The sequence below is a fragment of the Panthera pardus genome, unplaced genomic scaffold, assembly GCF_024362965.1.
Source record: "Panthera pardus isolate Hobbes unplaced genomic scaffold, ASM2436296v1 HiC_scaffold_3, whole genome shotgun sequence".
Classification (NCBI taxonomy): domain Eukaryota; kingdom Metazoa; phylum Chordata; class Mammalia; order Carnivora; family Felidae; genus Panthera; species Panthera pardus.
In genome coordinates this window covers 12,893,049-12,916,704 of record NW_026526876.1, presented here as the reverse complement: position 1 = coordinate 12,916,704, position 23,656 = coordinate 12,893,049, and the positions used below count along the sequence as shown (strand labels likewise).

The 23,656-nt window shown below is 52.1% G+C and overlaps 1 protein-coding gene across 12 annotated transcripts in view; it reads right to left on the bottom strand.

The window, feature by feature from the left end:
- B3GNTL1 (UDP-GlcNAc:betaGal beta-1,3-N-acetylglucosaminyltransferase like 1) overlaps nt 1-23,656 on the bottom strand; it is a 93,023-nt gene that overhangs the window by 13,992 nt on the left and 55,375 nt on the right. For all 12 annotated transcript variants that reach the window (XR_008418599.1, XR_008418600.1, XR_008418601.1 and 9 more), the window contains 2 exons: nt 7,286-7,381; nt 972-1,096 (listed from right to left, as the gene is read on the bottom strand). Coding sequence is in view for 3 of the 12 variants with exons in the window: in XM_053892423.1 (XP_053748398.1) it covers nt 972-1,096; nt 7,286-7,381 (221 nt within the window). In the remaining 9 variants the exon portion in view is untranslated. The remainder of the gene's footprint in view (nt 1-971; nt 1,097-7,285; nt 7,382-23,656) is intronic.

Genomic DNA, 23,656 nt, shown 5'->3' with positions numbered 1-23,656 from the left:
CCCCCGTGTAGGTGGATGGCAGCCCTCCCCAGACGAGGCCGCTCAGCTGAGAAGCTGCAGCCTTCTCACACCCTGCAGGGAAGCACAGTGAACCCTGCTTCCAAGACAGGAACGCGCCCCGGGGTCAAGCTCTTCGCATTCAGAGGGCCCAGTTCCCCCAACCCTGTTCCCAAAAGTGAGCAGTGTCACAACCCTGAGGCACCAAGGGGACACACACTTGTAATTGTGAGAAACGTGCCCACGCACGCACAGTTCAAACCGAAGAAACAGGAAGACGCCCCTTCCCTCGCTTCGCCTTCCTCCATGTTCCACCCCTCCTGCCCGGGCAGGACACGCCCGAGGACACGCCGGCCACTGGGGACATGGGGCCGAGCAGATGCCATCACAGCAGCCCCCTCGGTGGGGGCAGAGAGGGCACAATGAGCCCACCTGTAGCCAAGTTAGACGGGCACCGGGCTCACTGGGAGGCTGCCATCAGCTCACGGCAATTGAGACCAACACTTCAACGGGACACGTACGCAAGATTCTACCTCACTGTGAAAAAGGGGACAGACGTGGCCTTCATCCTGGGGAAACCGCAACCATAGACCCTGGGACGGCTTTCCCCCATGAAGGCCACAGACTCTGTGTACCCACACTGGCCATGCTCACCTGGGGTAGAGACCCACACCAGGTGACCTGTGTCTACCCCACTGATCCTGGCTTAGACTTTGGCCATCCCTGCACCCTCCACCCTGGCCCCCGGCCTCTCCCCCGACCCCAGCCCTTCACACTTGACCCTGGCCCCTCACCCTCAACCCCAGACCCTGACCCCTCACGCTCGACCCCTGGCCCCTGGTCCTTCATGCTCAACCCTGGACCTCGACCTGGACCCTAATCCCTCACCTTTGACCCTGGACCTCAGCCCCTCATGCTCAACCCTGGCCCCTCGTGGCCCCCAGACCAGGTCTGGAACCCTGGGATGTACATACTCGAGGACAGAGTGTGTGGCCGCGTTGGGGTGGTAGCGGTAGAGGAGGAGGCTCTGGTCCACACGGATGACCCCTCCGCCCTTTCTGAGGTGGCTGTAGAAGAACAACAGGTCCTCCGGCTCACCCTGCGGGGGAAACAGAAGCATCGACGTTGCTGGTGTCTCGCTCACCGCAGAAGACACACCTGTGCCAGAGGCTTCCGTGTGAGCGCTAGTTCAGGTGACTGGAGGTGGGGAGTAACGCCCAGCCTCATCTGCAAGGCTCCAGTGTCACTGGCGTGCCCAGCACTCGAGTGTGGGGACGTCATCTCAGGATGAGGACGTGATGGCCAGGAAGAGCTAGGGCCACAGGGGTGGACGAAAGGCCCCAGAGTCACCCTCGCTTATGCTCCCCCCCCCCCACCCCCCACAAACGGGGTCTCTGTGCTGCACGGACCTGAGAGCTCTCCTGTCTTGAGAGAACTCAGCCTCCCACCATCCCCCAGCCGGTCGGGCTGGCCGAGCTCAGCACTGAGCACCGAAGCTGGAAGCCAGACACTGGCTCAGCCCCCTTTTCATTCCCTAAACTCTAGAGTGACAGCGGGCGGAGAGGTCTGGGTCCTGCCTACCCTCCTGGCTGTAAGCAGTGCGTCACTGAAGGTGCGCCCCGGGGCCTGGTCTCTGACTGTACAGGTCTACAGCCTGAACCCCAGGCCGGCTCACAAGCCCAAGGCAGCGCGGGTGCCACAGCCAAGCCCGCGACTTGACTGCGGCCTCTCCAGGGCCTCCTGGCCGCTGCCCAGTTTGCCTCTCTCCCCAAGAGGAAGGTCGCACGGCTGCCCTCGGGGGCATGGAATCCCGAGGGAGACCCCATCTCCCACCGCTCCACGCGGCAAGCATGTCCCCAGACTGGCTCTTCGCCAGGTCTCGTCAGCGTTGGTGACACCCAGTACGCCTGGCTCCCCAGGAGCACTGCTGCTTCCGGCTCTGGGCCGGACGCTTCTGGGAAGGGCTGAGCCCCACCAGGAAGCGCTGCGCTGGGCGCAACTCCCGGCTCGGCTCTCGGTTCCCAGGCTCTTTCCAGGCTGCGTCACCGCTACCAACTCAGCCTCTGTACAGTTTTGGCCATAGGAGTCTGAGCTCCTGGTGAGCAGGTGCCCAGGAGGGTGGACAGTGGCTCAGACTCTCTGCCTTGTGGGGAGCAGTGGTGCTCCAGGGCCACATCCAAGTAAATTCTCACGACTTTCCTTCTGGCCAGAAAGAAGGAAACCCTGAAGGTGAGTTCTTCCAGATCCCAAGAAGAAAGCCCACCTTTTCCTTCCTGTTCCTAAACCTGTAAAGTGCATGGTTACAGTTTGCTCTATAAAGGTTTGGAAAGACAGGAAATTAGAAAAAGGGACCTACGCAAATCACCTGTGACTCTGTCACCACAAAGCTGCTCTGAGCTTCCGTGTGTGGCCCACGTGTTTATTCTCCTGCGGACACACTTTCAGCAGAGCTGCAAAGAGTTTTGAAGCTTGGTTTCTACCTTAATGTTTTATTATAAATCTTTTCACATCACCGTGGTCTTTGTAAAAACTAGTCCTTCAAGTCACGTGTGCTGACGCACTTGTCCACTCGCACGTTGGAAACGAGGGTGTTCACAGCTTTTCCCCACTGTTAGACTGCTGTGGATCGCCACAGGCTCTGTGCCCAAGTCACCCTGCCGTGAGCACGTGGCACCTTTCGACCGGCTCGGGGTCCGCCCATAATACAAGGAAGTGTGCACCAGACTCCTTGGCTTGGACTCCCGGGCCTGTCTGGCCTTACAGAGTCACCCAGGTGGACAGACACTCTGGAGCCGACCTTGGGAACCAAGGACTGTGCCAGGTCCCGCACGTGGGGGCGTGGCAGGCGGGGCGGGCACACTGAGGGTCCCGGAGGTGGGGGTGTGGCGGGCAGGGCAGCACACCCTGGTGATGGGGTGAGAGGGGATTGGGGTCCTGGGGCAGACGGGAGCGCAGAGCAGGCGCCAGTCCCTGATACGCTCTGGAAGCTGCGTGTGACAGTGGCAGGAGAGCGGGTCGTGTGGATCCCTGAGAACAGGGCCACGCAAAGTCATCTACGCGGAGCCAGTGGGAGAGAGTGCAGAAAGTCAGACACTTCCCCAGATGAATAAAATTCAACCTGCTGATGTAACCACAACAAAGACGACCCCGAACCAGGAGTCAGATCAGCATCGAACCGTCCCTGCACCTGAGAAGGCAAGGGGGACCCGGGCAGCGGTGTGTGAGGGGGGGTGTCAGGGGGTGGGGGGGTCGGGGGGAAGGGTGTGCCTCCCAAGCCTGGCCGCTCCTGGCAGCAGACTGGTGATGCTGTGTGCCTGAGGATTTGCTAGAAAACGTCCAACTGCACATTTAAACAGATGAATTGTATGGTACGTGAATTATTCCTCAATAAACCTCTAAAATAAGAGGGGATTGATTGAACTCAAAATAGAAATAGGAGGAAAAGATAAAATCATATGAGAAATGAAGCCTAGAAACGTAGGAGTGGGAGAGAAAGTTCCTGAGAGTAAAGCCAGGGACCATTCCACTGATGTGAAACCAGAGTCTGCAAAACAGAGGAAGAAAACGACAGAGCAGAGGGCACACTGAAAAGTACGTGCCAAGGAAACTCTGGGAAACACAGCAGACCTGTACCCACCTACCGGAAAGGCGCAGCAGTTAAGTCCCTGTGAAGCTATTAGTTTTTGACAAGGAAATAACCCTCAGAGCCTCCAGGCACGATCACGCGCTCACCAGGTAGAGAGACTTCGGTGAGCGTCAGACTCTGGAAAGCAACAAACCAAGGCAAGAGCAGAACAGAATTTTCACTCTCAAGGAAAGGAAATGAGCCAAGGGTGTTCTGTACGGCCATGTCCCTCAAGTAGCAGGACCAAGGACCACGTTCTGAGCGGGACGTGTATGGCTGTGGACGCAGGGTCGGGTGGGCGACGTATCCACGTGTGTATGTCTTCCAACATTACTGGAAATCACACAACAAAACGGGAGAAGGGAAGAGAGGGTCTCACTGCAGGTTGTACAGGAAGCAGATGAGCGTCAGAATACCTTTCGAAAATGGAAAATAGCAGACCAGAGAAGGTTTAAGAAGCATACACAGGACTAAGGGTATCTGAAAAGAGAGAAATACAGAAATAACCACTAGAACAAAATGCAAGCCTTCAACACCAGAGAAATTTAAACAGCCCAGAGTGGGTGATGGCTGCTGTCTCCGGATGGCTGAGTAGCCGCCCTCCTGCAGCAATGACGCGGTGCAGGCCGTGTGTGCAGTGTGCAGGCCGTGGTTGGGGCGGTGGGGGGGGGCGACGCAGACCCCCCAGGGATGGGAGCCACAGCCTTATGGCCCCGATGTCCTCAGGCTGTGGAAGTGAGGAAATCCCATAATGCAGAAGTCAAATAGAAGAAAACATCCACAAGCAAATACCTGGTAAAGAATGCCAACAATGTGGGCGCCTGGGGGGCTCATTAGGTCGAATGCGCAACTCTAGGTTTCCTCCGATCTCATGAGTCATGAGCTGGAACCCCACATCAGGCTCTGCTCTGACAGTGTGGGGCATGCTTGGGATTCTCTCCACCCCCTTCTCTGCCCCTCCCCTGCTCACCCTCATGTGTTCTCTCTCAAAATAAATAAACATTAAAAAAAAAAAAAAAAAAGAATGCCACCAGTTTGACAACCACAAAACAACCCACTTGAAAGTGGGCAAAAGATTTGGACATTTCATAAAATAACAAACGGCCAATGAACACATAAAAATTGTTTAACATCCTTAGTGGTCTCAGAAACGCAAATAAAAATGAAAAGCCGCCAAGACCAACCAGAATGGCTGACACTGAGAGCTCTGAGCTGCTGGCCGGGCGTTGCCGGGGGGGGGGGGGGGGGGTGTTGCATGGAAGGGCAAGACGTGGGGGGGCTGCACACGGTGTGGGGAGGGCAGGGCATGGGGGGGTGCTGCACGCGGCGGGGGGAGGGCAGGGTGGCCTCCCCCCTCACAAGCCAACTCCAGCCGGCTCTTTCCACCAGACGAAATGCACATCGGGAAAGTGCTGGCGGCCAGCCTTTCTGGGCAGCCAGTTCTCCCCGGGCAGTGACGGGCCTTCTCCCGACCTTCCCACCCAGGCCAGCCTGCCCTCAGAAGGCATGTTCAGAACGAACAAAGGCCTTTTTGTTACTTTCCTTTTTGTGTAAGGGCCTGAACTGGTTGCCTCCTGGGGGCATTCAGATTCCCTAGCTTGGTAGCAGAGGCTGCTTACCACGGCTGGATGCCACCCTGTGCCAGCACGGTACCTACCTCCAAATCTCCCCTCCCCCTCCCAGCCTGCCTCTGCAAGTGCATTTCCCAGTTAAAACCTGTCCACCTTGTAGGTCCAGCTCACAACCACTATTTCCATCCCCCTGGAGCCCCGGCTTATTTGCTGACCCTTGGGCCACCCCAGTCCACACCTCTGGTCACCTGCTACATCATTTAGCACCTGGACTGTTTTCTGCTGCTTCGGCCACTTGCCCCTCTCTCCACAGAGTAGGAGCCACAGGCTCTTGGCCCTGGGTAGACTGTGGCTCTTCACTAAGGCCCATGGAAAATTACCTGAGGGCCAGTCCCCAAACCTGATTTCTGGTCCCTGATCCCTGGTGCCTGGCCTGTGATCTCTAATTTCTGATCCGTGGTCTCTGGGCTCTGATCTCCGGTACCTAAACTCTGGTCCCTGATCGCTGGTGCCTGGTCTGTGATCTCTAATTTCTGGTCTGTGGTCTCTGGGCCCCGATCTCCGGTCCCTAAACTCTGGTCCCTGATCCCTGATCTGTGATCTCTAATTTCTGGTCCGTGGTCTCTGGCCCCTGATCTCTGGTGCCTGGCCTGTGATCTCTAATTTCTGGTCCGTGGTCTCTGATCCCTGGTACCTGGTCTGTGATCTCTAATTTCTGGTCTATGGTCTCTGATCCCTGATTTGTAGTCTTTGGCCCCTGATCTGGTCCCTAAACTCTGGTCCCTGATCCCTGTTCTCTGATTTCTAGTCTCTAGTCCCCAATCTCAGGTGCCTCATCTCTGATCCTTGGTCCCTGAACTTTGATCAATGTTCCTGATCTCTGGTCCCCAGTCCTTCAACTTGGATCCCTGATCTCTGATCCCTGGTCTCTGGTCCATAGTCTCTGATCCCTGGTGCTTGAAATCTGACTTCTGGTCCCTGAAATAAATCTGGTCTCTGGTCTCTGCTCCCTGATATCTGATTCTTGGTCCCTGATCCCTGATTGCTGTCCCTAATATCTGATCCCTGGTCTTTGATATCTGGTGCCTGATCTCTGGTCCCTGATATGTGATCCTTGATCCCTTGTCTCTGGTCTCTGGTCCCTCAGCCCTGGTACAAAGGGACTGATGGCCTTTCTTTGCCCCCAGGAACTTCTACTCCAGGAAGAATTGCCTTGAGCTAAAAGGCTTGATGTACTTTGAATCCTGAGACCACTCATGGCTGTGAATTAGGGATTTGTTAGATCTTTCAGTCAGTGTTCCTCAGGGATCACCTCCCGATGACCATTTCTGGGCCATTTTCTGCAGAAGAATATGAAAGCGGGTGCTTGGATTCAGGTCCAAAGAGAACAGGGGCCTTTTGTAGCACCTGCTTAGGTGGGGAGATTTGCTGGAGTTTCCCTTTACCCACCCTGTTGTCTCACAGTCAGGGAGAACTTGTTGGCTGAGAGCCACCACCCCCCCCCCCCAAAAAAAAAAAGCTCTGCCTGCCTTGGCCCCTGCTGCTGCTGGTGAAGTTGAGACTGGGGCCCCTGGGCAGGGTGGTATCACACGTACATAGTTCTATCTGTATGAATTTGCGGGGAGAAACAAGAACACAGGGATGATACCAAATGCCCTAAAATCATGAATTAGCACACCTCCATGACAAAGTGACCTGGTCTCCCATCCCAGCAAGGTGGAGAGACGGGAAGGTCAGACAGTGCACGGCAGAGTAATTCACATGTCCACTAGCTGTGGCCCAGTCCATGGAGTGAACAGGAGGGTGACTCCATGGCCTGTGCTTTCCTACGAACAGCTGTTAAGCCAGGATGAGGTAGCCTGGGCCTGCACACAGAAATCCCAGGTGGTGCCAGGGCCTCAGATACTCTCTGGAACACTCAGCCGAGCTGGCAGGAGAAGTGCTGGGAAGGCCTTCATGGAAGGCATTTTCCTAATCCCTGGATCCCCAGAGAGGGCACAGCACCCTTGAAGTAGGTAGGGCTGGGATTCAGGGAATTCGCACCCCAGAGTGTTACCCCAGAGGAGGGGGCCCACAAGGGGCCCACACTTACCTGCCCGCCTTCGTCAAATGGGCCCACGTGGGAGAACCATGCTCGAGAGCAGAACCAGGTGGGCATGATCACAGTTGGGCCATTGGAGGTAAAGACCTAGAAGCAACGACACTGACATAATTATTGGAGAACACCTTATCACAAACAACTTACAACTTCTCTTCCACAAAGTGTAAGTCAGAAAGTGACAAATGAATTTGCCTTTCTTTGAGGTACAGCAGTTCAAGGGACTTTACAGCCACATCAACAGTATCTGGTGCCCAAGGCTAACAGATGGGGGAAGAGGGGCCCACAGAATGAGTGGCCCCACTGGGGTCCTGTTCCCAGGTTAACGCTCACTGATTGTGTTCAATAAGGAGGTCCCCCTGCTTTTGACTGGTGGTGAAGCTTCATGTGAAAACAAAACATAAATATGTTGCTTTTAATTAGGACAAGAAAAACTGAAACAGGATAAAAAGATAGTGTACATGAGACAGATAGACTCCTAGAAAGACATGAATCATCGAAATTGACTGAAAAAGAAATAGAAACTATGAATAGATCTATGACAGGTAAGAGACTGAAAAAGTAGTTTTAAAAAAAACCCCAACCACAACTTCCCACAAAGAAAAGCCCAGGTCCAGAGGGCTTCACCAGTAATTCTATCAAATATTTAACAAATTGATATCAATGCTTCACAAAGTCTTCCAAACAACAGAAAAGTGTGGGAGACACTTCCTGAGTCATTCTGGAAGAGACCAGCATTATCCTGACACCAAATCCAGTCAAAAATATCACAAAACTACACACCAAGATCCCTTATGAATACAGTTGCAAAAATGTTCAACAAAACACTAGTGAATGGAGTCCCAACATCATAGAAAAAGGACCCTACACCATGACCAAGTGGACTTTATCCCAGGATTGCAAGGTTGGTTCAATATATGTAGCCACGCTGAAGAAAAAGTCTCCAGATGCTGAGACTGGGCGGACGTGCAGGGCTGCCTCTGCAGCGAAAACAGCGGCAGGAGCAAACTGCACATGGTCTTTATTTCACGTTCGCCAGGTAGAAACATCGAAGAATGTTAGAGCATGGGAGAAAAACACAAGGAGCCTCCAGACGTAGAGTAAACTGGTGTTTACAGAAAAGCAAGCAAGGCAGGGGCAGGTGTGCGGTTTCAAGGACTGTTAGGCAGGGACGGCGGGTCGGTCTCCTAACTGGCTCCTGGGGCCCTGTTCTCATAGCGCCGTCACGTCCCACAGCCTTGAGCCCAGAGCATCGCTGACATTGCAGCAATTACCCCATTCGCTTTCCCAGGACTTACAAAACGCTCTCTAGAAATAACTCTCTTGAAATAACCTATGACAGGAAAACCTCACCAGAATTACACAGAAGTCTGGAGAGTAAGGCGGGGAGGCTTTTATAGAGGAGGCGGGAGGTTGGGCGGGGCTGTTGTAAACAGAATGTCCATTGGACTATACTGGGAGCTGGAAGTATGGTGGCTTCTCATTGGCTGGGCTGTTGCCGGAGCAGCAGGAAACCTTCCTGTTGCTGAGTAAGTAGTGTCCACCTGCAAGGTGCCTCTCCTCCTGTTGGGTCTGCGATTGCTAACTAGTGCTGGGCCCACAGCCCGCCTCCCCTGCCCGCCTCTATCCCACCCTAAATGAGGTTTCCTTGATTCAGTTTCACACTTAAAAGCACAATACAATAAAGAACATTTGGAATGAGTCCATAAAATATATAAATGTATGGAAGGGAATGTACCTAAATAATAACAGCAGTTGCCAATGACTGCTGAGGTTACATAGGATTTGCTTTATTCTTTTCTGTATTTCCTGAATTTCTTTTTTTATATTTATTTACTTTTAGAGAGAGAGAGAAAGAGAGCGCGCGCATGTGAGCAGGGGAGAGGGGCAGAGGGAGAGAGAGAATCCCAAGCAGGCTCCACACTCAGTGCAGAGCCCAACTTGGGGATGATCTCAAGACTGTGAGATCATGACCTGAGCCGAAATCGAGTTGGTCACTTAACTGAACCACCCAGGTGTCCCTATATTTTTCTGGAAAAAAAAAAAAAAAAAAAAAAAAATTTAGAGTTTATTTTTATTTATTTTGTGAGAGAGAGCAAGAGTGGGATAAGGATAGAAAGAGAGGAGACAGAGAATCCCAAGCAGACTCAACATTGTCAGCACAGAGCCTGAAGCAGGGCTCAAACTCACGAGCTGTAAGATCATGACCTGAACAAAAGGCAGACACTTAACTGACTGAGCCACCCAGGCACCCTTGAATTTCTTAAACATCAACAAAAAAGCAAGATTACAGTCAGAGAAAAAGCTGGCTCCACCTTGAAAAAACATTTCCAGGAAAACATTTTTGAGAAAAAAGATACACATAACTATATAATTATACTTTTATATTGAATGCAATTTCTTTCATTTATAAAGAAAACACTCAAAAATTTTCTGAGTGGAATCATTAATTTTCTGTTCTGAAAATGCTTTCTGTGTACAAGATTAATACATGTTCATTGACACAAAATATAGAACATCATGCAGAAAAACTAAAACCATCCCTAATTGTACCACCCAGAGAAATAAAGTATTAAATTTACAGTGTGTTCCCTTCCAGACCTTTTACCTTAGGAGAAAAATTGCAAAATGCGTACCAAGTGTGTGCACACAAACCCTAACCCTATCACCTGCTGTCCTCATAGTTCTGTCTTAGGTTTTCTTCTGGAACACCATCTCTGTGCCGGGAAGTCACAGCTGCAGAACGTTGTCCCCGGATCTCTCCTGCCATCATCTTTCCTGACCTCCAGTTGCTCCTTCTTCAAGGACTTCTTTTACTTTGAGAGTCTGGAATTCTAACTTTCTAGAATGTTCCTGCCTCTTGCTTCCTGGGGTCCACCTGTTCCCACAGGACTCAGAAGGTCCTTTGTATGCAGTGATGGCACCCATAGCTTTTTGTCCCCACCAAACAGGGTCACTGCACCTGAGACACCCTGGCTGGTGGGAGCCCGGGGTCTGTCTGAGCAGCAGTGGCCCAGAGGGTGGAGAAGGAGCCCTGTTTCCCTAGTGAAAACAACCAGTGGTGACAAAAAGGTGTTACGTGTCAACGAGTCCCGCTGGTGGAGAGCTGGGCCCCGGGGCTCCACACCTGGGCATTTCTTTTCTGAGGTAATTCCTATTAACCCATAAAATCTGAACTCATGCCAGTGACAGGTCATGGGCAGGGCATGAGCATGTGACTTCTGTGAGAACATGCCAGACACTCGGTTCCAACTGGGACCAGAATCTCAGTTTCTCCCGCACTGGAAGCTCTGAGCACATCACAGAACCCTGAAAGCTGACTGATTAAATGCTGCAGCTCAGAGCAAAGGCAACGAGCCTCTCAGCCCTCTGGGCCTGGGAAGCACTTCTTCTGAGTTCTGAGAGCACAACTCACCCTTGAACAACACAGGAGTGAACGGTGTGGGTCCACTTACAACATGGATTTTTTTTTTTATAAATACAGCGCAGCGCCATTATTGAGTTTCCCTAGTGGTCTTCTTAGTAATGTTTTCTCTTCTCTGGCTTACTTTATTGTAGGAATACGGTATAAAATACATGTGTTAATTGACTGTTCACGTCACTGGTGAGGCTTCTGGTCCTGTAGGCTATTAGCAGTTGTTTTTTGGGGTCAAAAGTCATACATGGATTTTGGCCTGTGCGGAGCTTCGGCACCCTGAAACCCCACTCTGTCCAAGTGTCAACTGTATTTCTATGCGTCAACTGTCCAGCGGCACCCTGCCCCTCAGGACAGGCCCGCCTCCTCACACACGGCTGCAGAGCAAAGTCCCTCTCTCCCTTGGCTGTCTGAGCCGGCTTACATGATGGTCAGTGAGGACGGCGTCACCCGTGTTTGCTGGGGGCCCCCACAGTTCTGGAACCCTCCACCATGTTTGCTGTGGGTCCCCACAGTTCCGGAGCCCTCCACTCAGCCCAACACTCGTCCACTCCACACCGGGGGCTGTTTGCAATTCTCAGAAGCTACCGTCAGGTAGGTCGCTGGGCTTCCTGTGAGTGGCAACGTTAGTGGTGCCACTTTGCAGAGTGCTGGCCCAGTGAAGCACATCAAGATACTTATCAGCATTTTACACAAACGAGCCGGTTGGGGTGGTTACACACATACGCATGTGTGGTAAGACTCAGAACTGTATGCCAGAAAGGGAAAAACCAGTCCATTGTATGGTGTGTTAGTCTTTGGACAAGTAAATGTTTTCAACTTTAAATGGTTTTTCCAGGCTTCGTGGAGTCTAGGAGAGGGTGTCTCTTTACAAAACAAAACCAGAGGCACACATATTCCTACAAAGATACACATAGATGTGCTCCCACAGGCCGCCAGCTTCACTGCCCAATGTGAGGACTGAACAGGGGAGACAGGCCAACTGGCAGAGACTGGCTACATGGTTTTCTGTCCTGTCCCCGAGATGCCAGCTCCCAGCTGACGTGTCCCCTGCTCCCTCGGGAGCCTCATGTCTCTCCGTGGAAACGATGCTGGCCGCAGGTGACGGGAGAAACCTGCTGATGGAATTTTCTTCTTGGCAACTTGGGGAAGGAACAAGGCCAGAGCAGGGATGAGGACAGAAGCCGGGCACTGTTCCTGGTGTTGCTGACACTTCTGTGACCAGCGGGAGATCAGAGGTCCAGAAGGGGGCAGGCTGGCAGGACAGAGCCTCGGGGTTTGATGGCCTTTTGGAAATTTGCCAGTCTTCAGTTCTAGACACGCTTCAGGCTGTGAACGAATTCCGTGTTTGAATTTGATGCTGTGTGGAGTGTGTCCAGAAGGGCTCCCAGAGGGCAGTGAGCTGGGACTGTGGGGGCCGAGGAAGGCCAGTGACTACCCCTCAACACAGGGAGGAGGCGTCCTATGCTTTGTGAGCGTACCCTGCCTCTGAAGTTCCCCGAGACTCTTCATAGGAAGAAATGGTCTTGGAAGAAAACCAGCCTTTCCTTGAAGGATGGCTGGTCTGGGCCGCTCCCAGCACCACATCATGTGCCTGAGTGGCCAGGGCAGACCTCCCAGCCCTGACCCCTGATTCAGCCAGGCCAGGCTGTCAGCACATCAGGGGCTGGGTCCCGGGCTCAGTTGCTATTCTGGCAGCCCAGTGAAGGGCAGAAGGGCCTCCAGGCTTCTCTGGGAGCCATGCCGCCAGTGGCCCCGACGCCTGGTCTGGGCCAAAGAGGCTCTCGCTGCTGCCCAGCCACGGGTGGACACCAGGAAGCAGAATTCTTTGCGTTGATGTTCTAGGGGTGGGAGGGCCTGGGGAGAAGACATGTGGAGCCAGGACCCCTCACCTCAGCCACCAGGACTCCGGCCACCAGGACGCGCACAACAGAAGGGCCTCCCGGCTGACAAGGGCACCGGTCCCAGCCTCACGCTCAGGATCTTCTCTAACCCAATCACCTCCCAAAGGCCCCCCAACTCTGTCATGTTAGAGGCCAGGGTTTCGACACAGGAATCTGTGTGTAAGGTTCTCGAGTTCGGTTTTGTTGTGCGTGGATGTGCGGACGTCCCAATGACATCTTTTGCACCAGGCCGTGCAGCCCTTCTATCTGATCAGGGATCTGTGGGTCCCTCCTTGTGCTGGCACCACACAGCCTTGGAGTCAGGTAGCGCTAGCCGACAACTCTGCTCTTGTCCACATATATTTTGACTATTCTAAATCTTTGCGTTTCCAACAAATTTTGGAACGAGCTGGCCAATTTCTTCTACAAAAACTGCTGTGGTGGTGACTCTGTTGTGTGAGTGTCCAGGTCAGTCGGGGGAGGACTGACCTCCTCACAACAGCCGCATGCCCCTTGGACCTCCGCTCTGGCCTGCCCCCTCTTCCTGGCACGGCCTGGTGACTCCCCTGCTTCCCTCTTATATGGACACTCGTGGTGCACTTAGGGCCCACTTGCACCATCCAAGATGGTCTCCCATCTCAAAATCCTTAGTCACGTCTACAAAGACCCCCTTGCCATGTAAGGTAACACTTTCAGGGGGACATTTGGAAATGTTTGGAGGCGTTCTTAGTGGTCATACCTGGGGTGGGAGCTCCTGGCGTCTAGGTAACTGGATGCCAGGGGCAGGGAGATTTAACTGTAATGAAACACAATACAGCCTCGCGAATGCCAGAATTAAAGACTGACAATACCGAGTGAGATGTTACACTCCGAGGAGAGGACAGTGAACATAACCCGCCTTGCAAGCGGCCGAGCAGGTACTCAGACTTTCCACACAACCAGCCACTCCACTCCTGGGGGTCCCAGAAAAATAAAAACATATGTCCACACAAAACCTGTCCATTGAGTTCGTGGGTTCGAGCCCCACATGGGACTCCACTGACAGTGCAGCGCCTACTTGGGATTCTCTCTGTCTCTCTCTGTCTCTGTCTCTGTCTCTCTCTCTCTCACTTTCTCTCTCCCCCTCCCCCAGTCAGGCTTTGTCTCTCTCAAAAATAAATAACTAAAAAAAGAAAAAAAAAAAAAACCAAACAAAAAAACCTGTCCGTGAATGTTCAAAGCAGCTTTACACACAACAGAAAAAACAGGAAGCAACCTAAACGCTCTGCAATGAGTGACAGGACACCGTGGAACAGCCACACAAAGGGACCGTCCCTGGCAGTTGGAGAACAGGCTGCAGGCACAGCAGCAACGTGGACAGACACCAACAGCTTTTGCCGAGCAAAGGCAGGCAGCCTCTAGAGGGCAAGTCTCCACGTCCACAAAATCCTAAGACAGCCGTTCTAACCTCCGGTGACAGAGATCGGATCAGTGGGGCCTGCAGCCGGCTAAGGAGCTGGGCCTGTGGCTGAGGCACAAACCTGAACCACCAAGGTATCTGCTGAGACCAAGGAAGCTGCACCCGAGGCAGCTTATGTGGCCTTTGGGACCCCGTGCCCTGCTTTCTGCACATCAGGCTTTTGGTGCTTTTGGAGGGGCTTCGAGGGTCCTGGAATCCAGGGGCTCCCCATTGCCAGACATCACCGAAGGGCTCCTGAATGCCAGCATTTTCTACCAGTCCCAACAAATGTGTCCCATAACTTCCTTGACTGTCAAAAAAACCGGTTTCATACTGCTAGTTGTGAACTTTGACAAAACAAAACCCCAGCTTCCTGTGTTCAGCTCCTACTTGCTACAAATCCAGAGGCATTTTCTGGCAGGTTGGCTGCAGCTGAAGGGATGTTTCAACTTGGTAGTGGGGCTGAGCTGAGACAAGCAGCCTGGTCCCCAAGCACACGGGTTACGGGTGCGTGAATGAAGCTGGGCCTAGCGGATGTGCCGTGAGAGTAAAATACACTTAGTATGAAGAGTGTAAAGTATCTCATTGATATTTTTCTATCGATCACACGTTGAAATGATAGTATTTTGCATACATTAAATAAAATATATTACAATTAAATCCATCTACTTCTTTATACCTTCTTAATATGACGACTAAAAAATTTCAAACTCTATTTTGGCTTGCATTTATGGCTCACGTTATGTTTCTATCGGCTAGAACTTAGTATCTGTCTGCAAAGCTATCCAGTGCATTCTTTAGTGATGCAGGCCTGTGAAATAAGGAGAAAGAAACGCATGCCAAAGACTGAGTGGGGATGGTGGTCACTCTGAAGGGAGAGATGGGGCCCTCAGCAGAATGGGCTGAGCATCAGGCCAGGGACAGGTGTGCCTGCTGTTCATGGGCTCCCAGGGTCAGGGAGGGGCACTGAGGTGCACCAGCAGGGACGGTGGTGGGGCGGGTGCCAAGGCAGGGGGCAGGAAGGGGCCTGCAGGCAGTTCTGGAAGCCTGGCCGGCGTGGCAGGCCTCCCCTGAAGGGGTGCAAGGGTCGTGCGCAAGGGGCCCACGGTGGGCGGCTGCCCAGAGGCTCTGACGCCCTCGAGGTGCTGTTGCAAAAGGCAGCCAGCCTGGCGGGGCCACAGGCAGGACTCCAGCTGTTTGGAAATTAAAACAACATACTTCTAAACTTCCCAGGGGTCCAAGAGAAGATATCACAATAAAATTAGAAAATATTTTGAACCAAATGAAAATGAAAAAGCAACACATCAAAACTGTGGGGTGTGGCCAGAACAGAGAAAATTTTGTAGTGTGAAATGCTTATACAAGAAAAAAGGTCTCAGATTGACGATTGAAGCTCCCACCTCAAGAAGACAGAAAAAGAGCAAAGTGAACTCAAACTAAATACAAGAAAGGACATAACAGACATAAGGGCAGAGATCAATGAAATAGAAAAGGGGCCATCAAGAACATCAACAGAAACATGGGGCGTCTGGGTGGCTCAGTCGGTTGGGCATCCGACTTTGGCTCAGGTCATGATCTCACAGTCCATGAGTTCGAGCCCTGTGTCGGGCTCTGTGCTGACAGCTCAGAGCCTGGAGCCTGTTTTGGATTCTGTCTCTTTCTCTCTCTGACCCTCCCCCGTTCATGTTCTGTCTCTGTCTCAAAAAAAAACAAACGTTAAAAAAAAAAAATTAAAGAACATCAACAGAAACAAAGCTTATACTTGAAGAAAGTCAACAATAGCGACACATCTCTAACTTCCATAACAAAAACAAAAGACAAAAGACACAAATCAATAGGAAGAAAAGAAAGCAAATCACATGACCTGCAGGCATTAATAAAGGAGTAAGGGAATTATTAACACATTTATGCCAATAAATTAAATGACTTAGATAAAATGAGCAAATCCCGCAGAAGATGATTAAGAAGAAACAGAAATCTAAACAGCCCTGTATCTATTAAAAACTGGAATTCATAATTCAAAACTATTGGTACCTTCCACCAAACAGTAAAGTAAGAAGAATATCAATCTCACAAAACCGCCTTCATAAAACAAAGGACGGGAACATATTTCAACCCATCTTAAAAGGTCAGCATTAACTTGATACACTGACACCAAAACCAGACAAATAAAGCACAAACCACAGAGCAAAGTTCCTTATGGACAGAGATGCACAAACCCTTAACAGATTATTACCAACCAGATACACACACATACACACCACATGTCTTGAGCAAGCGGTATTTATCCTACATGTTTAAGTTTGGTTTAATATTTGAAAATCAGTGCAATTTACCCCATCATCACCAAAAAGGAAAAAAAATCATACAATCGTTTCAATAGATACTAAAAAAGTATTTGACAGAATTCAACACCCAGTCAAGGTACTGCTCAGAGTACTCATCCTGATCATGGCCAACATCTCACCTGTGGGTGGAATCCTGAGGGCTTGTCTCTGGGTCGGGATTATGGCCAGAAAGCCCGTTCCCATCGCGACTCAGCACTGTACCAGTTCTACCCAGGAAAACAGAAACAGAGAGAAAAGAGTATCCACAAAGGCTGGGACACAACACAAGTTTAGCAAAAGGTCCCAGGATCTAAGACCAACAGACCAACCCCTATCTCACACCACACACAAAATCTACCTCAAAGTATATGACAGACCTAACTAAACACAGGTGCTAGAATCCTAAACCTAATCCTAAACGAGAACACACTTGTGGCCGGAGGATAGTCAAGTTTTATAAAATAGGGCACAATTTTGCAAAATAGAAAGGAGATATTAATAGGCCGGATTTCATCAAAACTGAAAACGTCACCTCTTTGAAAGATGTGATACGAAAACGAAGGGGCCACCAGGGACCAAGAGGAAACGCTCGTACGTGTCCATCAGGCACACGGATCCCATGAGGGACGTGTTTCCAGGGTCCGAAAGAAATCTCACAACTCCGTGAGACGGCAGAACCAGAGTGAGAAAGAGGCTTGCTCAGCTGCTTCAAGGAGGTGTGAGGGCAGCGGCTGAGACTGCCGCTGAAGAGGAACCCCAGGACATGGGCGCTGGTGCGGACACAGTGGGCTCAGCATCGCCCAGGGGTGGGGCCGCTGGGGCACAGTGGTCCTTTCTGAGGGAACCTTCTGGAGTGTGCTAAGACATCCGCAGCCTGCACCGAGGGTGCCTATGTGTGGACCACGTGATGGATCTACTGAAAAACGACACCTTGGACTCACGGCTCCTCGTGGGTCCCCTGGGCCACTGTCCCCTGGATGACCACGTAGGCCCCAGGCACCACAGCAGCTTCTCCCTCCTACCCCGTCCCTCCACCCACATGGCCATGGCCTTCCTGCCTGCACCCACCAGGCAGCCTCGAATGCCCCTGGAGCCGTGCTCTCACACCGGACATCCTCTACCTCTCCACATGACCCCCACCAGCCCTGTGAGCTGTCATGAGCACCGGAATTCCGGCCCCTGTGCCGGCTAGGTCCTGGCCTGCACACACACCCTTCCCTCAGGATGCTTCCAGAACCCACTTCCCAAGCACAGCCCGGGTCTGAGACACCTACCACCAGCCACTGACAAAAACACTCCCACTTGGGTGTGTGATCTGCCTGCCAGCTTCTGGGCTCAGGCTGGGAGGACAGACCCGTCTCTACACCAGGAGGGCTCAGAGGCTGTCCCTGTGCTGTGTGGCCGTGCTGGGCCTGCCATGACAAGGCTCACAGGGACCGCGGGGAGCCCTTTGCACGGAGGGCAGGGCAGCCCCACGCGGGGACGTGGCTGCTGCAGGAAAGCCGTGCAGGGCGCTCAGCTCTGCCAGCTGTGACGCTAACACTCTTTTGTGCCTGTGGACTCAATGCCCCTGACCAGGCCCCTTGTGTTTATTCACCCTCCGGAACCACAGAAGGGGTGAAGGCCAGTGGCCCCCAGAGGCAGTTTGTGGGTGCATGGAGGGGTGGGGTTCAGTGACCCCACTTGACTGACTTCCAGAAATGTCTGCAGCCAAACCAAACTCCCCTGCTCCACCTGGAGGAAGTGAGTGGTTCAGAAAACAGTGGTTCGGACTTCAGAACATCTCTGCCAACCTGGCTATTTGAGCGGGGGTCACTTTGGCTGCAGGATGCACGTGACCCCTGGGGTGTGAGCCATGTGTGAAGGACAGCACGGACAGTGCGGGGCCCACGGAGAGACTGTGTGCACCTCACTGCCTCCCAGGCTGCGGGCGCAGGGCCCCCACTCTGCAACAGCTGCTTCTCATCAGAGCCCAAACTCCTCGTGTGGGCAAAGACCCCTTCTGGGTCGTGCCCTCTGGCGCAGCCTGCGGAGGTGACAGCTGCGGAAGGCACGTGTGCCACACGCACGGACCGGTGAGCCCGTCCGTGTGCGCAGTGAGCCAAGGTGGCCACGCCAGGCCGGCGCCAGGCGGTGGTCTGCCCTTCACAGGGCAGGGTGTGTGTGGCGGTGCGTGTGTGTCTGAGAGAGAGGGACAGAGACGTGAGTGCGAACGCTCTGGGGGGATGAGACCCAGCTAGTCTGCACGTACACAGTGGATCTGGAACCGTGTGGGCCAGGTGTGTGTCTGCACACGTGTGCACAGCCTTCCTGGGGGCCCGTATAAGAGAGAAGGGAGTCCTAGTAAAACCGCCTCCGAATGCTACCGATTCCATACATTTCAAGAGTTCTCAGGCCACCACAGGGTGACCCAGGACCAGTTCCTCCCAGCTGCACACAGGGGTTTTTTCCCCAGTCTAGGGGCGGCTCCCGGACCTGCTGGCTCCCCCAGTCCTGCCGGCTCTGCAGCCCCACACTCTGAGGGACGAAGGTGTTGGCAGTCGCTTGTGCAGCTGGGCAACAAGAGTATCCTGGAAATTTCATTTTTCTTTTTGTAATGTTTATTTTTGAGAGGGACAGGGAGTGGGGGGGGGTGCAGGGAGGGAGAGGGAGACGCAGAGTCCCAGGTTACCAGGTCATCTGTGACGTGGGCAGTGGGTCCTGCTCCTCATTCTCAGCCCCCCACCCTAGAGCATCCTGCGGCTTGCCTTCAGCCCTGGTGTGCACGCCCCCCCCCCCCCCCCCCCCCCGCCAGCAAGGCGCACCTGTCCCGCACTGCCCTAACCAAGCATACTGCGAATGTTCAGCAAGTATGTGCACAAGCCACAGGAACAGCCTATTGGCTGGGCAGGGGCAGAGGGACTGACCCAGAGGCACACGCAATGCCCCTGTGGTAGGAAAGCAATGGTCTGGAAGCGCTCTGGTCATTGCCACCCAAGGGAACCTGAGAGTGCAGGCAGAGGCATCCGTGTCCTCGTCCCACCAGGCTTGTGCTAAGAACAGGCCTTGTACTATCCTTCTCTGGGGTCTCTCACTGGGGTCACTGGGGTCCCCGCCCCCCGCCCCGGTCACATGTGCCCGAGAACAAGGGGGAAGCCAGCAGGCTGGGCTCAGGAGTCCCGCTCTGCACTCTCCCTGGTGGCTCTGATTTACGCCTTATTTTCTCCTGGTGTTTTGCAGAATGGTTTTCTCTGTGCTTTGACCTCCAAATTCATCTTTCCAACCTCCCCTTGGGGGAGGGAAGAAAGGGTGTTTTCTCTGAATGTGCCCTAAAGCCCAGTGAGACAAACTTCCCGTGTCTCACACATCATAACCTCCAGCGACACAGAGAGATTTCCTTAACACCTAACAGATATGGATCATTTCAGGTTGTACGAATTGTCGAGGGCAGGACACCTGTAATTTTTCAGGGCTGCTTCTTTCCAGGCATTTCTTAAAGTGTCACACCTTCTCCGTCTCACTGACCCCTCCCACCCCCAATCCTATTGGAACAAGACAGTGGTCTCCCAAGCGTTTGGTGGTATTTCTCATCCTGCAAGGGACAAAGACAGAGATGCCTCCCATCCCACCCATCACTCCCAGGCCCTCCTCACCTATGACCTTTGTTTAGGGGCAGGGGTGCAGGCAGACTGAGGGGCTCCCGGGTCTGGGGCTACACTCCCCATCATCACCCCTCCCCGGAACTGGTATCCTGTCCCAAAACAACTCAGCCTGAGTTACATCTTCACCACATCCAGGGAGGTTTTGGGTGCCCCGTGGCTGGGCTGTGCCCTCCGGGGAAGGCGGCTCTGACTTGGAGCCTGAGCACAGGTTTGGGGACTGTGGAGGCCTCCTCCTAACAGTCCCTCCCAGTGAAGTGAATGCAACCCTCTACCAAGCACTTTTTCTGATGAACATCCCAGGATTGGAGATTTTTAAACAATCAAAGGCAGAATTAAAAACAAAGACCAGATTAGAAGGCTTTCCCTAACACGACAGAGTCCAGACAACACAGCCTTGACTAAGTCACGATTGTTTTCATTTAATATATTTATCCTAAATCATTAAACGTTTTTCTCTTAAAGAGGTATCTGATTTGGGGCACCTGGGTGGCTCAGTCGGTTAAGCGTCCAACTTCAGCTCAGGTCATGATCTCCCCGTTCGTGAGTTCGAGTGTCGCATCAGGCTCTGTGCTGACAGCTCGGAGCCTGGAGCCTGCTTCGGATTCTGTGTCTTGCTCTCTCTCCTCCCCTCCCCTCTCCTGCCCACGCTCTCTCTCTCAAAAATAAACATTAAAGAAAAATTATAAAAAAAAGAAGTATCTGATTCAAGTAGTATAAAACATAATGACCCCCCCCCCCCCACCCCGCCAAAGGTGGGGTTTTGCTCATCAGGGCTTGGAAGCAGTGGTGAATGGTCTGAAATCTACACCCGGCAGATGCCCCACCACCACAGCACAGCAGACTGTGCTCAGGAGGGGAGCCCTCGCCAGGCCCGGGGAAGAGTGGGGAGCAGGCGATGGTGAGGCCAGGTGTCCACCTGTGAGGGCAGGGACGAGGTGAGGCCTCCAGCCCAGGGCCCAGAGACATGTGGGGCCTGCCAACAAGCTTCATGTTCTCTGTGAGTTGTGAGCAGCTGGGCTGAACCAAAGAGGAGCCCTGACTGGGCACAAGGCCAGGAGGGATCTCACCCGCTTCTGCTGGTCTGACATGTCTACACCACTCCCAAACTGACCAGGCTAATCCCACACCAGCCCTTCAGTGAGGGTGAGAAGCCTTGGGCAGAAAGGTGGTGTAAGTATATAGCTTATTAGAAAGCATTACATATAATCATATTTTCTCAAAGAAAATATTTATTGTGGTGACTTTATTCCCTATACAGAAAAACTGTGATTCCAACAGGTTAAATAAAGAACTTCTTTAAAATCTTAACAAAGCTGTGCCCACAGTATGCCAGCCTCTACATTCCCAAGCGTCTATATGTGCAGGTTGGAGTCAGAGCCCTGAGGGGAGTGGGATCAGGCCTCTGGGGCAGTAACAACACTGCCCAAAGTGACCTAGAGAGTCAACACCCTCCTATGGAAATCCCTACAGGCTTTCTGTAGGAAAGAAAACCCCCATTGTAAAAGTCATGGAATTTAAAGGGACCCAAAACAGAACAATCTTTATTATTACTTATTATTATTTAAATGTTCTCCCTGAGAGACAGGGAGAGACAGAGTGCAGCTAGGGAGGGGCAGTGAAAGAAGGAGACACGGAATCCGAAGCAGGCTCCAGGCTCTGAGGTGTCAGCACAGAACCCACTGCAGGGCTTGAACCCATGAACCGTGAGATCATGACCTGAGCCAAAGTCAGATGCTTAACCGACTAGGCCACCCAGGCACCCAGCCAGAACAGTCTTGAAAAGCAAAGACAGAGTTGGTGGACTCACACTTCCCATGAAAAAGCAAATTTCAGAATTTAGCACAAAGCTACAATGTGGTGTTGACACACAGACAGAACAGAGTCCAGAAACAAACCCTGGAAAATGGTCCGATTTTCAGTGAGGCTGCCAAGACTGTTCAGTGTTGAGAAAGCTGGGTGTCCACATGAAATGATGAAGTTGGACCTTTCCCCAATACCATCTACAAAATTGAACACAAAATGGATGAAAGATCCAAATGGAAGAGCCGAAACTGTAACACTCTTAGAAGGAAACATTTTGTGACCTTGGATTAAGCAAGGGTTTCCTGATGTGACACCAAAAGCATGTGCAACCTAAGAAAATATGTAAGTTGGACTTCATCAAAATTAAAAGCTTTTCTGCTTCAAAGGATCCTATGAAGAGAGTGAACAGATGCCTCACAGAATGAAAGGAAGTACCTGCAAATCACACACCTGATAAGGGTCTAGTGTCCAGAATATATAAAGAGCTCCTAGAATTCAACGAAAGACAAGTAACCCAATTTTAAAAATGATCAAAAGACTTGAAAACGTATTTCCCAAAAAAGACACAGGATAGCCAACGAGGACTTGAGAGATGTTCCCATCACCAGTCGTAGACGCCATGAGATACCACTTCACGCTCATTAGACGGGAAACGAACCAGAAAGTAGCAAGTGTTGACAGGAAGTAGAAAACTGGAACCCTTACACCCTGCTGGTGGGAATGTAAAATGGGGCAGCAGCTGTGGAAAAGTTTGGAAGTTCCTCAAAACATTACACGTGGAATTGTCATGAGAGCCCACGATTCCACTCCTGGGTCTGCCCAACAGAATCGAAACTGGGACTCAGACAACGTGGCACAATGTTCACAGCAGCCAAAGGGTGGAAATAACACAGTGTCTATCAGAATACAAATGGATAAACAGAATGTGGTATAGACACTACTTTCACACAATGGAATATTACTCAACTATAAAAAGGAAGAAAATTCAGACACTTTATAACATGGATAGACCTGAAAACATCGTTATGTGAATAACTCAAACACAAAAGGACAAATATTGTATGACTCCCACTCACAGGAAATCTCTGGAAGAGGCAAATTCTTAGAGACAGAAAGCAGACGGAAGTTTCCGGGGGCTGGGAGAGTCCACGTTGGGCGGGGACAGTTTCTGGAAGGGTCTGAACTATGGCCTGTCTAAAGTGCCAAGCTGTGTGACATATGTTTGACCACAATTTAAAATGATTTCCTTAAAGAGAGGGAAGGAGAGGTGACCACGGAAACAGAGTCAAACGGCAGCCCCAGATCTGGAAACAGAAGGAAACAGCCCTGCCCACACCTTGACACTGGACCTCCGACCCCCAGAGCTGTACGCCATGAATAAATCTGTGTTGTTTAAAAAAACCAGCAACACTCAGCATGACCATCAGTGCGGTCGGAGCCAGGAAACATCCCTGTGCTGGGCTCACGTGAACTCTGGACACTGGGCTGCTAGGGAGGGGGGTAGGGAAAACGCTAACAAAATGAGTCCTTGCCTTGTGTACTGCATCATTTCTTCGGTGTGATCTCTGCGAGGCCCATGGGGGGCTGTGGGCTGCAGACCCAGGGGGCGCACTGGGAGACCCGGGGGTCCAGGGGCAGGACTGACTCAAGGAAACCATCTTGTTCTCCTTAGGAGCCTGGGAGGGGGCCCTCGTGTGCACGGAGGGTGTCCAGGGCTCGGGGCCACACTAGGCAAGCCTGACAGGAACTCCTCTCCACAACCCTTCATTCTGCCTGAAAGGTGACAGAACAGAAAGAACAAAGAAGGCACGAGTCTGGTGGCTATTTCTTTCGGTCCCATCAGAATAAGCCAATTGTT